The sequence below is a fragment of the Lissotriton vulgaris genome, chromosome 7 (assembly GCF_964263255.1).
Source record: "Lissotriton vulgaris chromosome 7, aLisVul1.2, whole genome shotgun sequence".
NCBI lineage: Eukaryota > Metazoa > Chordata > Amphibia > Caudata > Salamandridae > Lissotriton > Lissotriton vulgaris.
In genome coordinates, this window is record NC_141695.1 from 1,141,031,033 (window position 1) to 1,141,046,542 (window position 15,510).

Consider the following 15,510-nt stretch of genomic DNA (forward strand, 5'->3'; position numbering starts at 1 on the left):
CGTGCCGTGATATTTCCGAAAGCCGAATTGCGAATCATCCAGGAGGGAGTGTTTCTCTAGATGTTCAACTAGCTGGTGATTCATGGCCTTTTCTATCACCTTGGCTAGGAATGGGAGACTTGCAATGGGCCTATAGTTCTTTAAATCTGATTTATCAAGGTTTTCTTTTTTCAGGAGGGGCTTCACTAGAGTGTTCTTTAAGGAATCTGGGTAGATTCCAGAGGTAAGTATCGAATTGCAAACTGCGGTAATAACCGGGATGAGGGTGTCCATCACCGGAGAGAGTGCTGATAAAGGGCAAGGGTCGAAGGACGATCCAGACTTAATGGTGGAGACCAGGACCTTTATTTGGTCTGTATTGAGTGGGTTAAAAATTGTCAAGGCGTTATCCATGGGGGGAGCGAATGAGGCAGATATTACGGGCCGCGAGGAAAAGGCCTGATAAATATCGGTCACTTTCGAAAAGAAGAATTTTGCCAATTCATCGCAGAGAAATTGGGAGGGGGGCGGGATTAGATCGGGGGCATTGCCTGACAAGGATCTAGTGATATCATACAGTTGCCTACTTGAGTTTTTGGCATTTTCAATTTGAGCTGCAAAAAAAGTTTTTGGCTTCTGTCATCATGGTTTTATAAATACTCAAAGACTTTGTACTTTGCCTTGTCCTCCATGTTGTAATTTTTTCGCCACTGCCTTTCCCTGTTTCTATTCTGCTGTTTTTGAATCCTTAATTCTTCTGTGTACCATGGCGCGGTTGGGATATTTCTGTTACTTGATAAAATCTTGGTTGGTACCAACATATTCGTGGCGTGAGCAATCCAATCATGATATTGTTGGGTAGCAGTTTTTGGGTCTATGAACGGCAACGGGCAGGTACTGTCCAGAAGATTTTTTAGTTCAATCTGGTTTATGTTTTTCCTGCTAGAGCTGCTCTTCTGCCATGACCTGTCCGGGACTCGGGCAGAGTCCAGGTCTCTTAGAAGGTGGGCTTTTACTAGTATCTCACTCCTTCTGTTGAACTCTTTAGAGGGCTGTCATTTTGGGCAGGACTTTATCCTAGATGATTTCCAGCTGGATGGAGACTGCCATTTTCAGTTCATCGCCCTGAGGAGTACTAGTCAACCAACGCACATCACCTGGCTCAAGGTCACATATGATAAAACACTTATTGATGGGGACGGCCGGGGATGCTTCAAGCAGATCAGGATGGGTCTTGTTCAGCCCTGCTACACTGAACTAGAGCCTAGTAGAAGGGTCTGTAAGGAGGCAGCATTACGAGGTAACAAGGAAAGGCCAGCCTTACGAGATAACTGCACACAGGTTTTCCCACCCAACACAGATTGAGAAACACATTTTTACCTTCAGAGGTGCTAATCAGTAGGAATGTGAGGTGGACACCTAGGGCCAGATGTAGGAGCCCTAATACCAGTCGGAAACGGCCGATTTTGGCAGTTTCCGACCGGTATTAGGGTTTTCAGTTGTAGGGCATGCATTTACAGAATCGGTATTTTACCGATTCTGTATTTACCGATTCGGTAAAATTACCGAATCGGTAAATGCAGATGTAGCTGGCACACGTCAGAGTGCCACAGGGCTTTAAGAATAGGTATTTTAGCACCCAATCCAATTGGTTGGTAAAATACTGATTCCAGGTGTGCATGCACATCTGTGCATGCACACCTGTGCCATGTGACACACAGACATGCCCGTAGGGCATGTATGTGTGCCACATGGCACACAAGCCTGTAATTGGGGTGCCAGAGGGTGTCAAAGTGACACCCCCTGCACCCTTGCAAGAATAGGTAATTACCGAATCGGTAAATACCGATTCGGTATTCCACATTGATTCCTATGGGCTTCAAGGCCCGTAGGAATCAATGGGGGATACAGATTCGGTATTTACCGATTCAGTATTACCTACATTTCCCCCCCTCGAATTTACCACTTCTTAAATACCGAATCAGTATGATTCGATATTTTAGAAGTGGTAAATTAGATTTACCTACATCGGGCCCCTAGAGTAAAGTGCATCTGACCGGTCCTAAACCATCAGGAGTATGGCTATAGAAAATAAAATGGAACCGGCCAAGTCTGTCATTAGTTGTACTGTGTTTATTGTTAGTCTACAAAAGGCTCGGGTTATACTGGGCCAAGGGATGAACAGGTGGTGCCAAGCGGTCTGGTACAAATGAGGCTCCTGATGGCTGGAATAAGTCTGTACCAACATTTCAATATTCGTCTTTCAGTTTCTCTCTTTCTTTTTAATTTAGAACATTAAAGTCTTAATATATGGATAGTCCTTATGCCTCAGGTTATACCTGTTAAGGGCATTCATCCTAGTTATAGGACAAAGCAGGTGTAACTCTGGTTTAGGGCTTTTAACAACCAGTATAGCCCTCGACAGCAGGCTTTAATGGTTACCACACTGGATTTTAAGCAGATGGGGAAGGATCAGTAGGTTGCACCCACAGGGGTACAGACAATGCCACTCTATCTCACACTGCCACCAATCAGGTAGTTACCTTTATTCTCCTAGCAGGATTCCTACTTGGAGGCCTTGCGGCACATCAGAGCTAGCATCTGGCATCTGGGTGTCCTCTGAATGTAACACTACAGGTGAAAAAAACTACAACTGGGTAACATGTAAAAAAGGTGAAAGGTGAAAGGTGAAATAGTGCTCTGAGCTGTTGTCCTTACAAACATCATACTGAGATGTTGGCCTTCCACGTGGCTTTTGCACCACAGGTTAAGAGTCACGGTTAAGGTGTCAGTAGTCATTGAAGTGGTGCTTAAAGATGGAGCCCCTTGACACAGCTTGCACACAAAGCAATATTTAATTAGTAAGCTCTGAAATTATGAGCCTGGCAGATCTGTGGTTGGTGATGCAAACATACCTCCCAGACCCCAATCACCCCCTACCCCTCTGCGCCCCCCCCCCCCCCCCCTTCAACCGTAGACACCAGTTCTCAAGAATAATTAATATGCTGGTGACAGCGCAATGCCCTTTTTTCGGTGCAATACCGGAAGTTCGATTTTACTAGTATCGACACCTGAAAATGGTCATGGAGACTGATTTTACACCAGATGCCACGTAAGTAATCACCAGAGGGTAAACCCAGCATCACGAGTAAAGCAGGCTGTTTCCATCTGAACCAGCCCCCGTTACATCAGCGTGTGGCAATATGAAAGGCCAACTCTGACGAGTCAAATAGAAGGCTTGCTATTTGATAGTACTGGCAAGATGGCTCAGAGACCCATCCCCCCACCCCCCCCCCCCCCCACACACCCGGCATCTCCTATGATCTGTATGTAGCACAGAAGTTTGAAACCATGAAAAGCCAACTCACTCTTACTCTGTGGACCTCTGAAAGATGCAAGGCCTATTCATTCAGCTAAAAGTAACAACCTGGTATTTACAGTACTTCGAAATGGCATTAAGCACCAGGTATAAAGCGCCACATACAAACACAAGTTATCCATGCATCTCAGGGCCCTCCTAGGGGCAAGGCTGCGTGTGGCAATGAGGCCGGATCTTTATGATTTATTTCTCATGGACTAATGCACTTCCGCTGTCCATGGAACAGGCAGAAAAGCTGAGTGAATTAAAGTGCCAGAACCGCCATGTTTAATTAAGTAATGTTCTAGTCACAGGAGGCATCCTCCATTTGTGTAACAGCTCACAAAGCAGCAGCTGCTGATTCAATCAGGGCTTAAGACACCAAATCCTTTAAGTAATGCCCAGAAGAGCTTCGCGGGGAGGATTCACACACCATGCAGCCTTCCGCTTGGCGCAGACTGCCAGCTCTGCCAAAGGGGAATTAGCCTTAACGTTGGTGAGGGGACGGAAACTATATGGAAGAATCCTTTATGGCCAAGAGTAAAACGGTGAAATGCTTGAACCAATCTGACCATTGCAGACCTTTGCCAACCAATTGTCTTTCAATCCCTCAAATGGACGGTCCAACTTATTTTTGAAATACTTCATACCTGAAAGTACCTGGCCATTTAAAGAATGTACAGAGTTAATGGATTGGTATTTACATAACGCGAATCTAGAAGGGGCCCAACAAGCGCTGAGTTTTATATGTGTTGTTTGGAAGCCCCAAAGCTGTGTACGTTACGTGGGATTTAAAAATTTTAAATTACACAATTGCGTTTGGCTTATTTACGTTTCAGGCGAGCTGGGGAAAAGTGATTTTTGCCCGGAATCCCACCAAAGCCGGATAGAAACCTGAGTCTGCAGGTGTAAAGTTAGCAGCCTAACCACTAGAGCCCATCTCTACCTACTGCCAGGGCACACCACAAATCAACGGAAACGCATGCGACAGGAAGCTGCAGCCCAGGTGCCCATGACACTGAGTTTAGGACCCCACCAGTGGGCATGCCGCCCTACCCAAAAAGAGACGAAGGTGTCCGAGACCCAACCCACTTAAAGCCCGGGTGACACATACAAAGAGGGCATTCCCATCGCTTTCAACATGTGCAATGAATGTACTTCGTTATCGAGGGTGTATATATATTTTGTTTTCTACATATTTATCCGTCTATAGCATGAGGTTGAGTACACTCATAAGTGCGTTCGGCCAAGTCCAAATCAGACCCATGACCAGCAGGTACTCGGTACCTTGACCACTTTAATCTGCTTTAACGACTGACAAGAACTCCAACCTAGGTGGCGTGTGTGTGTTGAGTGCGTTTGTTTTCTTACATATGGTCCTGCGGTGGAAAACGAAGCTGCCGATATAGCGTGGGAAAAAATAGGCGTCTTTTCCAACTTCGAGGTTGAAGAGAATTCTCCACGTCCCGCCCCTTACATATCCCCATGCGTGAATAAGCAAAAGCCATTTGAAATCCCCCAAACTGTGATGGATCGCAAGGCTGAGGGCGTGACAGATCAGAAGGAATGTTCACTTGTGCTGGGTAGAGCTGAAGGCCACCGCCTCAAAAGAAAGGCGAGCGTGGGAGACGCACTATGACCCCTCGGGGGTCTGCGACTGCTTCCCAGGTCATTTCGCACCTTCAGATGTGAGAAAGCCCGGCCCGAGCCGTGCCCCGCCTCCACGCCCACAATAGGCTGTCATTTGTATGTCCCGCGCAGCCCCATTGTGTTCCCATTAACAAGCGTCCTCCGGAAAGGGCCTGGGAAAGTGCTGGCCACGCGGACGGGTATAACAAGGAGGCATTGACGGGCGCCGGCAGCAGGTGCACCCGCCCCGTGCCTTTGTGGCTGCGACATCTGCCACGCGGCAGAGTCCCCTGCCCGCATGGAGCTGGAGTGCTCCCGACAATGCCCCCATCTGCCGTCCGAGCACGTAATCCGCTGCCGGCCTCTCCTCAGCATCCCAGGTCGCCCCTGGCAACCGTGATGCATCACCTGCCAGTTGCACTGCAGGGCAACATACGGGCATGACGTCAGGATAAAAAGAAGAACGCCAGGCTGGAGGGAGCCGTCCACGTGGCCTTGTGATGGGATTTCACCCTCTGCAGTTCTCACACGCACCTACAGAAAAGCCACCCTCCCCTTTCAACAAACGCCAGGGCTCATACAAAAGAGACAAACCCGCGCAATCGGTTCGTAACAGTGAACAGCTGTGTGGGTTAAACATGCAGAGGATATAGCTGTGTGCAACTTGCACTTTGCCTGGGCAGCTCCGCATTTCATCTTCTACAGATCAATGCACGAGCCTTTAAAGAAACATTGCCAGAGCACAGAAAGGCAGACGAATGAAGTACAAGATTATGCACTTATTTGTGGTTATAATACCAGCGTACATAACAGTCAAACCCGGTGTTCATTGTAAAACAACATCGTTCAACACGGTTTTCCATGAGCCCTCTCATCCCTAGCCCCGCCGTTTTCAACTCTTAAACGCCTAAATATTGCAAAATAAAAACACACCGATTTTCCCAAACCTTCCAACTATGGATATAATATGAAAATTAAACTAAGTCGACATTTAATTAAAAGTACAACAATGCTAGTTCTAACCCACGCATTCGCACATTACAACAGAAGGAAACTTGTCATTTGGCGCCAATAATCTCACAACCTTACACGTCCCCGCACGTCGCCCTTTGGCTCATTTTTTACTTTAAATACATTTTCTATATCCTGGAGTTTTATTTTTTATTAAATAAAATTTCGACCTTGCATAAACAAAGGGAAGCCGACACAGATGTTACGCGACACGTCTGATGTATTTTCGAAAGCAATAGCATAAGGGAAAATGATGCAAAATGAAAGGATGGGTTGGGGACCCGAGTTTCCCATATCTCATAGAACTACATTAAGTGCGAGCCCCCTAAAAGTTGGGGGGCCCTAGAAGGGCTGCAGTCCCCTCCCCACACTGTCCGCAGAGGCTTGCGTTACGCCCCTGGTCGAAAGGAGTCACAGGCCGGGCGGACGACAACAACGCCACGAGGGAAGGTGGGGCTGAATGAATTCCCACAAGCAAAAGGTTTGTTTTCCCAAATCCAATAAACAGCACGTCACCGGAATTTAAATAATCATCTGGCATTAACTACATCAACAATTCCGAATTCATATGCAAAAGGCCTTCTGTCCCTCTGCTCGGAGCTGCCACAAGAAGGCGTGTCACCCGAACGGCCAGGACTGAGTCCCGCACAAACAAGAGCATGTCGTCTTTTACCACAATGAGCTCTCCGACATGACCTTTGCTTCAGAGATCCGGGGTCTATAGCCCTCCCGCCGCTCCCACCCGTGGGTAAGGAGACTCCAAAGACATCCATTGCACCAATCAGGGTTGTGGGAACCTCATACCGGGGCCCTCGTGGGAGGCGGAGGGCATTGAGCGCATGTTCCCGCATCCTTCCTGGAGTCAGACCCCATGACGGACTTTTCGGCTGAAAGGCAGAGTCATCCCACAATTACCCTTGGTCGATGGTTTCGGCTGACTCTCAGGGACTAACGGGTCTGGTATGAAGAGGCATCCGTTTCAAGTGGGGGAAGAGCACAAATGTTTCACAACAAGCCCCCCCCCCCCGCGCCCCCAGATAAAAAAAAAGTCTTATGAGGAGGCAAGTCCAGCCGCGACTTACCAGTCAGACCTGGCGTAATTGTACTAACCGAGGACTTGAGAGCTCGCGCTGACCTCTGTGTGAACTTCGTGCAGGTCACAAAGACCAGTCCAGAACGGGCCAGTCAGTGCAAGTAATCATCTTTTCGACGTGCGCAAATTAGGATATTTTAAGTGGGATATAAGTATATACTGTCATTAACAGAGTTTCTAAAAGTAAAAAAAACGCTACCCGAAAACAAGTTAGTTTACCTCCCCATCAATTAAACAAATACCCCCAAAAGAGAAGTTTGGGAATAGTCTGGTGGGAGAAATCAGGAATGTAAGTTAAGTCTTAATCAGAGTGGAACAACATTATATTGGGGCGGGTCAAAGAAAATAACCTTTTTTTAAATAAACTTGCAACGGTTACATAACTGGGGGCTCTGTATGATGGTCCAATAATGCCACTGAAGCGTTAATACTCTGAACAATTAAAACCGCAAGACAAAGGCTGAGTGGCTTGTAAATATCACCAGGCAGAACTGCCAAGTTTCTCTGCTGAAATACAGTAGGTTGTCAGTTACAAATGTAATGACAGGCAAGCAATTCACCAAAATCTACAACATATCCAGCTAATTGCATCTGAAGTGGATAATGGAAAACTAGTTAAATCACAGAAACCCCTGACCTGCCTTCTACTTAATTGTCGTTCGGCAACTAAACATGCAGCAGACATAGCTGCCCTCATCATCAATAAGGAAATTGATCTGGCCATCCTCACGGAAACATGGCTCAATGAATCATCTTCTCCTACCATGGATCTCTTAATACCGCCACAATATAACATCGTCAGACTAGACAGACCAAAGAATGTGGGAGGAGGAATAGCTTGCATTCACCGGTCGGAGATCGAGGTCGGCCATTTCCATTCTGACCCCTTAGAATCCTGTGAATACCTTGGTATTAATGTGAGAACACCAACGAATCAAAGTTGCAAGTTGCATATACTTTACCACCCACCAGGAGAGAACGCAAAGTTCACCGAGCAACTGATGGAGATCTTAACGACCAACTCTAATTCGGACGCCAATAACATATTCCTAGGTGACTTTAACCTCCATTGGAATGACGGCGGTGACAAACTGGTCAACTCGCTTAAGGACTTCCTCAATGAGCTAAAACTTGTACAAGCTTGCAACCAACCCACTCATTCACGAGGAGCGACCTTAGACTGGATTATCTCAAGAAAGGATGAGACATCTATCCTTGCTATAGACCCATGTGACTGGTCTGACCATCACATCATAACATTCGCGATACCTACAATGACAAAGGGCAGGACCGTGCAACCACGCAAGCTCAAGAAACTGACCCGAGACACAAAAGAGGCTAACATTGATCTACTGGTGAAAAGGTGTGAGAAAGACCTGAAGCCACCCAGCAGTAAGCAAAATGTCAATGAGTTGACGGATCACTACATAACCTCGATCGGTAATATCGTCAATGAAACCATGCCCCAAAAAGTGAAAAAGGTATCAGAGAAATCAAAAAATCCTTGGTTTAACGAATCATTAAATGAGGACAGGCGCAAACTGAGAATGGCCGAAAGGAGGTGGAGACAACATCCCTCCTCCCCCGAGCTGAAAGCACTCAGAAAAACAAGGAAAGAATACAACAAAAAAATAATCAACTCCAAAAAAGAATTTATCAGAGATGAATTGGACAGTGCCAGAAACAGACCACGTAAACTCTTCGAGATTCTAAAACAACAATCAAATAAACTAGCCAAAACGGTTTTAGAGAATACGAAGACTCCCATAAGCTGCGAGGAATTCTCCGTATTTTTCACGGAAAAATCTAAATTGCTTGAAGATGATCTTACTAATGCAGCAACTAACCTTAAGACATTGCCTCCACCTAGTAAAGAGACCAATATCTCCCCAGAGAGTCCCCAAACTAAAAATAAGGCAAAATGGGACACTTTTGATCTATTCGACCAGGAAAAGATCGCCAGAACGCTGGCGGAACTCAAACCGAATAACCACTTTCAAGACCCTTTACCAGGAAAATGTGTAAAAGAAATCAGCCACACCCTAGTTCCAATTTGGACCGAGATAATAAACACCTCACTGGCACAAGGAACCCTCCCGGACTGTCTAAAAACAGGGCAGGTGATGCCCATACTCAAAAAACCGACAGCTGATGCTACAGACCCGAACAACTATCGGCCAGTGACCAACATCCCTCTACTGGCTAAACTCATTGAGAAATGCGTTCAGGGCCAACTAAGTCAACACATTGCTAAATTCTCGCTTCTAGACGATTGCCAATCAGGCTTCAGAACAGGGCACAGTACTGAAACTGGGATCCTGCACATTGTCGATGCCGCTCTACAAGCCCTAGACCGAAATCAATCTTGCCTACTGATCCTCCTAGACCTATCTTCAGCATTTGATACGGTAAAGCACGAAGTGCTAATGATCAGACTACATGACAGGATGGGTCTGTCTGGAAACGTGCTGAAATGGTTCAACTCTTTCCTACAGAACAGGTCTCAGCGATTCCTGGTTAACCAAGCAATCTCGTCCCCGAGCCCCAACACAGTCGGGGTCCCACAAGGCTCAACGCTATCACCAGACCTATTCAACTTATATGTAGAACCTCTCACGGAGATCCTCCAAGAATCTCAGGTATCCTATCACATGTATGCGGATGACACGCAATTATACTTAAAGATCGCCTCCCTTGAGGACATTGTCTTAATGAACAAGACACTAAAGAGTGCGTTGCGATGGTTAACATTGAACCATCTGAAACTTAACGCCCAGAAAACAGAATTCCTACTTATCTCACCAACAAGGAGCCAATCGGAAGTTAAAGAGTGGACTAAATTGGTGACAGCGCTAAACTGCACCCCGACCCTAGTTAACTCAGTCAAATCACTAGGAATTACACTAGATAAGAACCTCGACATGAAAAACCATATTAACTCGTTGGCCAAGAGCGCCCGCTTCCACTTGAATTACTTAAGAAAACTGAAACCCTTTATTTCTGAGACAGATCTAAAATTGGCTATCCAATCACTAGTCATCTCGAGGATCGAATACGGCTGCACCACATTAGCGGGCTTACCAAAATCATCCACAGCACCACTAAAAGCCTGCCTCAACGCAGCGGTGAGACTCATTACGGGAACGAAGAAATTCGATCACATATCTCCTCACCTGAAAGCACTAAACTGGCTACCTTACGAGGCTAGAATTCAAATGAAGATGGCCTGTATTACGCATAAAGCTGTACATTACAACACGCCTAGATACCTAGCCAAGAAACTTAAGCTCTCAGGAGGTAACAGAACAACGAGAAGCGCAAAAGATTTGCTATTACGACCAGCCTTTTTCCACAAGAAAAAGACCTACAACCGAGCATTCTCCGGAGCTGCCCCCAGAATCTGGAATTCACTCCCTCCAAACATCAGGAAGATTCGAAATACAACAACATTCAAACGAGAACTGAAGAGCCACTTGATGAGTAAATACCCTACTTAGAGAAACCTACCGATCACTGGGATGTACAATTCAGCTAACTAAGGACCGCCCTCTTCCTGGAAAATTGGATGATCATCAGCGGATAAGAAAATGATGCCGTGCACAAGCCGAGACTTGGCACTTTGCTGCTACCTCATATATGTGTGAACTTTAACTATATCTCACAGTCATACTATAGACCTTCTTTCTCACTTGATTTATTTAGCCATATATGTGGAACATTTATCTATATGTCACAATCATACTATATATCTTCTACCGCACCTGATTTATTTATACTTATTATCCTTGAAATGCACTGGGACACCTTATAACCCTACCTCAACGAGCACGGCTTGTTACTTTGACACAAACCAAACCTTGCTCGCCACTTACTGTTAATTACACAGTCATTTTGAATATGTTTATTTAACCTCGTCCATACTGTATATCGCTTTCTACCTCATTATTCTCTTGTTGGCACTACTGCTTTTATAATGTCTATATGTAATTCTGTCCTTGTTAAGCGCTCTGATACCCACGGGTCTTGTTCGCGCTATACAAAACACTATAAATAAAATAAATAAAATAAAAATGTGTGCACTCCATTTAAATTTTGGTGCATAAAGTAGTGCAACTGAAAACGAGGTCCAGCTAACCACTGGTGCGCAGATTTAACATTAGTAAGGAGTTGAGCCCTTAGAATACGCCAGGTAATTTTGAAATTACCAGGGAGTCTAATTTCAGGTCCGATCGCGCATGTAATTCCTCATTTTTACCCAGTTTTCCAAAATATTTCGCCTTTCTGCAGCCGACATCTCCAGGGGCCAGGTCACTTTGGGAACCTTTTTAGTTCCTTAGTCCCTTGGGCCTGGCCTGTATAAGGATATTCTCATAACAAGGGACTAAATTGGCTAAAAAGCCAAATGTTTTACAGGTAAATATGAAGGGGCAATTACGAGGCACTCCAATATCATGACGGTGTGCCTAAGAAGCCAGCCCTCCCCAGTGATATTCGAAGTTTTTGTTAAATAAATCACACCATGAATTGCTGGAATACTTAATCAGTTTTGTTAAATGAAGCGTAAAACACGTCGTACCTACCCTTGGCACAGAGTCCTTATTACCACATCTTCATACTATGCTTGTAAAATGTGAGTTGTGAAAACACTGATTTTTGTGCAAAAAAAAAAGTAGTCAAGCACTGGAAAAAATATTGGATTATATACCCATCATTTATACACTGTGCTCACAACTCACTACTCTCACATAGTCTAGCAATATTTCCTTCCAAATTGTTAACGTTCTTACATAGCACTTCCATACAAAGGGCTAGATGTATGACTCGCCAATTTGCGACTCGCAAATTGGGATGTATAACAGTGTCTCAGACACGGTTTGCGATTCCTAATGGGGTCGCAAATTGCATGCGCAATTTGCGTCCCCATTAGGAATGGCCAGCACTCCCAGTGATGGTGGCTTGCTGGGGTCAGCAGACCACCATCTGGGCCCGTTTTAAATAAAGCCGTCTTTTTTTTGTTTGTTTTAATGCAACCCGCGTGCATTTAAAAAAGTAACATGAAACTTTTCAGTTTCATTTTTTGAAGGGCAGGCAGTGGTCAGTGCAGTCTCACATACTCACAAAGGGGAAGGGGTCCTTCCCCTTTGAAGCTTGGGTACCCTTGAAAGGCTGCCGTCCCCGCCCCACAGTGTACGCAGAGGCTTGTGTTACGCCTCTAGTCGAAAGGAGTCACAGGCCGGGTGAACGACAGCAACGCCACGTGGGAAGGGGAGCTGAATGACTTCCCACAAGCAAATGGTTTGTTTTCCCAAATCCAACAAGCAGTACGTCACATGCATTTAAATAATCATCTGTTATTAACATTAACAATTCCGAATTCATATGCAAAAAGCCTTCTGTCCCTCTGCTAGGAGCTGCCGCAAGGCTTGTCACTCGAGCGGCCAGTTCGGAGTCCCGCACAAAGAAGGGCATGTCGCCTTTTACCACAATGAGCTGTCCTTCACAACCTTTGATCCAGAGAGCCCAGGGCTATAGCCCCCCCTACCACTTCCACCCATGGGTAAGGAGACTATTAGGAATGGCCAGCACTCTTAGGGATGGTGGCCTGCTGGGGTCAGCCGACCACCATGTCTGAGCCTGCTTTTAAATCAAGCAGTCTTTAAAAAAAAAATGTTTTAATGCAGCCAGTGTGCATTTAAATAAGAAAAATGAAACTTCAGTTTCATTTTTAAAAAAAATTTTTTTAAGGGCAGGCAGTGGTCCCTGGGAGGGACCACTTGCCTTAGGGAGACCAGATCTTGAGAACCAAAAACCGGGACATTTTGCAAAAATAGAAGGATTACCATTTTACATCAACAGAGCATCGCTCATTGACAGCTGTTATCAACATAGAAACACAGAAGAGGCACTAGGAAAATAAATAACATTTAATTGCTAAAACCAGTATCCTACCTGTTAATTAAATGGCTTAATTATAACAGCTGCTTAATATCAATGTTTTAGAACACTCCAAAAACCGCCACTCACCAGTTTCAATCAACCCCCTCTAAAAACCAGGACATGAGGCAAAACTGCCGGGACAGCTGGTGGGAAACTGGGACTGTCCCGGTAAATCCGGAATGCCTGGTCACCCTACAATGCCTGCCCTTAAAAATAGTTTCTCACATACTCACAAAGGGGAAGGGGTCCTCTGAGGTCTCCTTCCCCCTTTGCGAGTGGTTTACAACCTACTTGAAGTAGGTGGCAAACTGCAAGTGTTTTGCGGCTGCAAATGCGCTTGCAAAACAATCGTACACGGCATGGTGACTGCGGCTCCAAACCGGAGGATCCCCGGTTTGGGCGCACAAAAATGGGTCGTACATCTGGCCCAAAGTACATACTTAACAGGTAGAGGATAAATTACGTATTTGTACTTTGTGTATTTAGACTAAGAATATAAGTGTCTCGTGCTCCAGGGTGAGAGGAAAGGTTATAGATCACAAATTGTGGAGCTCCAGCAGTAGAGCACCACGCAGCTAATAACTGCACAGTAGCTTAACTGAATAAGAGTCTCGTTCTCCTACTCTTAAAAGTCTTACCAGCAGTCAAAAATGCATGGGATGAGCAAGATCAAAATTAAACTAGACGTCTGGCAGGCCAATGCACTAATCGGCAGGTTAAATATTCCCTCAGGTTCCTCCTGGCAAAGTTCAGCTCAATGCACGCGAGCGGAAGAGGCGTCAGAGGCACTCACCGTTGTGATAAACCGGTACAGAGGCTGCCTCCGCTCTGTGTACTTGACTGTGATAGGGCTGAGGTCGTAGCGGAACCAGATGGCGGGGATAATGCGCCCTGTGTGGCTGTATGCCACGTATTCCTAAACAGGTGAGTGAAAGACAAGGTGTTAGGATCCAGTCAGATACAACACTTGAGAAATGACACAAACCACACAAGCAAATTGCACCAAACCTTTCAACCATTGCTCTCCTACAGTAGTAAAGTCACATCAACAGTGTGACTAGGCCCTACTCGCAGTTACTCACCTGCACAGTATACACACCCACACACACACTCCTTCCCCCCCCCCCCCCCCCCCTGCTGAGTTTTCCACAGCATGGCCGTGTCAAACACTGAAAACATACTCACTGACACTTGGATTTTGCTACTTTGTGCCCATTGGGCTTTGCACATATTTATGCATTTAGAGCACTTGCCACACAAACCAGTATCTGCAGCACACATTTTCAGCAAAATATATTGTGTCCTGTTCAACTTAACTAAAAGATACCAGAAGAACTTCCATATGCGATACCGTAATGGCAGACATTTTGTAAAAGTGAACTGGTCAACTATCTGCTTTGTATTGCTTTATTTAGAAGTTAAGCTGGTACAAACGGGGTGAAACGTTTGCCCTAGCATTATGTGTTAAAAAGCCAAATCTCCAAATAAAACCGTTAGAGAACGTGTCACACAATTTTCCTATTCTTGGCAAAAAATTTTGAAAAAGCTGTTGATCAGTTGGTTCCTCCAGTGCCACATGATTACATTTGCTCTGCCTATAACCAATCATGAACCTGAGGCAACAAACCTAGAAAAAAAGGTATGCTTTGACGGTGGGCAAGAGGCCTAAATTAAATGAGCTAAGATTTTGCCACAAGTGTAGAGGCTGACTCAGCCTTACCTACATTGCTAAGTTGAAACAACAAGGAATACTATTGTAAGACTAAAAACTATTGTTCAAGTGTCAAGAGCCATTCATTGTGTGCTAGAGCAATAGTAATTAATATTCTGTTTGTCACTACTACAATTGTGTTACTATATCTCACCTAGAAACGTTCTAGTTTCATTCTGCCTTCAGAACATTGTAGCGATTGTTACAGGCCTCAACTGCACAGGGGCAGAAGTGTCCCACGAACAGGTCTCCCTGAAATTCCAGCATTACTCTTACCTAAAGGTTTAATTCGATGCACCTCAAAAAGAGGGCCTGAGAAAAATCAGAGGGAAGTGGTAGAGGAAAGGGGTGATACAAAAGAAAGGTAATTTTGTCTCATAAAATAAAGGCTCAGGGGTTTTTAAAAAAAAAAAAAGACAGGAAGGCGATAAGCGCAAAAAGCGACAAGAAGCCCAAGAAAAGGTGGTAAAGAACGACCAAGGGTAAACTAGGTAGAAAGGGGAGGTGAAGTGCAAAGGGCTAGAGAAAAGAAATAGGCCCTTGAGGTAACGGAGTGACAGAATGGACCAGAAGAAAAGGTAGTGGCAAAGAAAGCAAGGCGACAGCAGTTGATGGAGATTTGGAAACTAAGGGGGAACAAAAAAAAATACAAGGCAGGATTAAAGAGTGAGCATGAGGAAAGATGGTAAAGTGAAAGATTGGTAATAAAAGGAATGAAAAAATAACAAAGTGGGCATGAGAAAGGGGAAGAAAGTGGCCCAGAAAAAACACTAAAGACCAAAGAAGCGGGCG

At 45.2% G+C, this 15,510-nt stretch overlaps 1 protein-coding gene across 1 annotated transcript in view; it reads right to left on the reverse strand.

The window, feature by feature from the left end:
* ERGIC1 (endoplasmic reticulum-golgi intermediate compartment 1) overlaps positions 1 to 15,510 on the reverse strand; it is a 324,289-nt gene that overhangs the window by 9,524 nt on the left and 299,255 nt on the right. Inside the window, exon 9 of the mRNA XM_086931580.1 lies at positions 13,801 to 13,923. Within this exon, the coding sequence (XP_086787706.1) occupies positions 13,801 to 13,923 (123 nt within the window). The remainder of the gene's footprint in view (positions 1 to 13,800; positions 13,924 to 15,510) is intronic.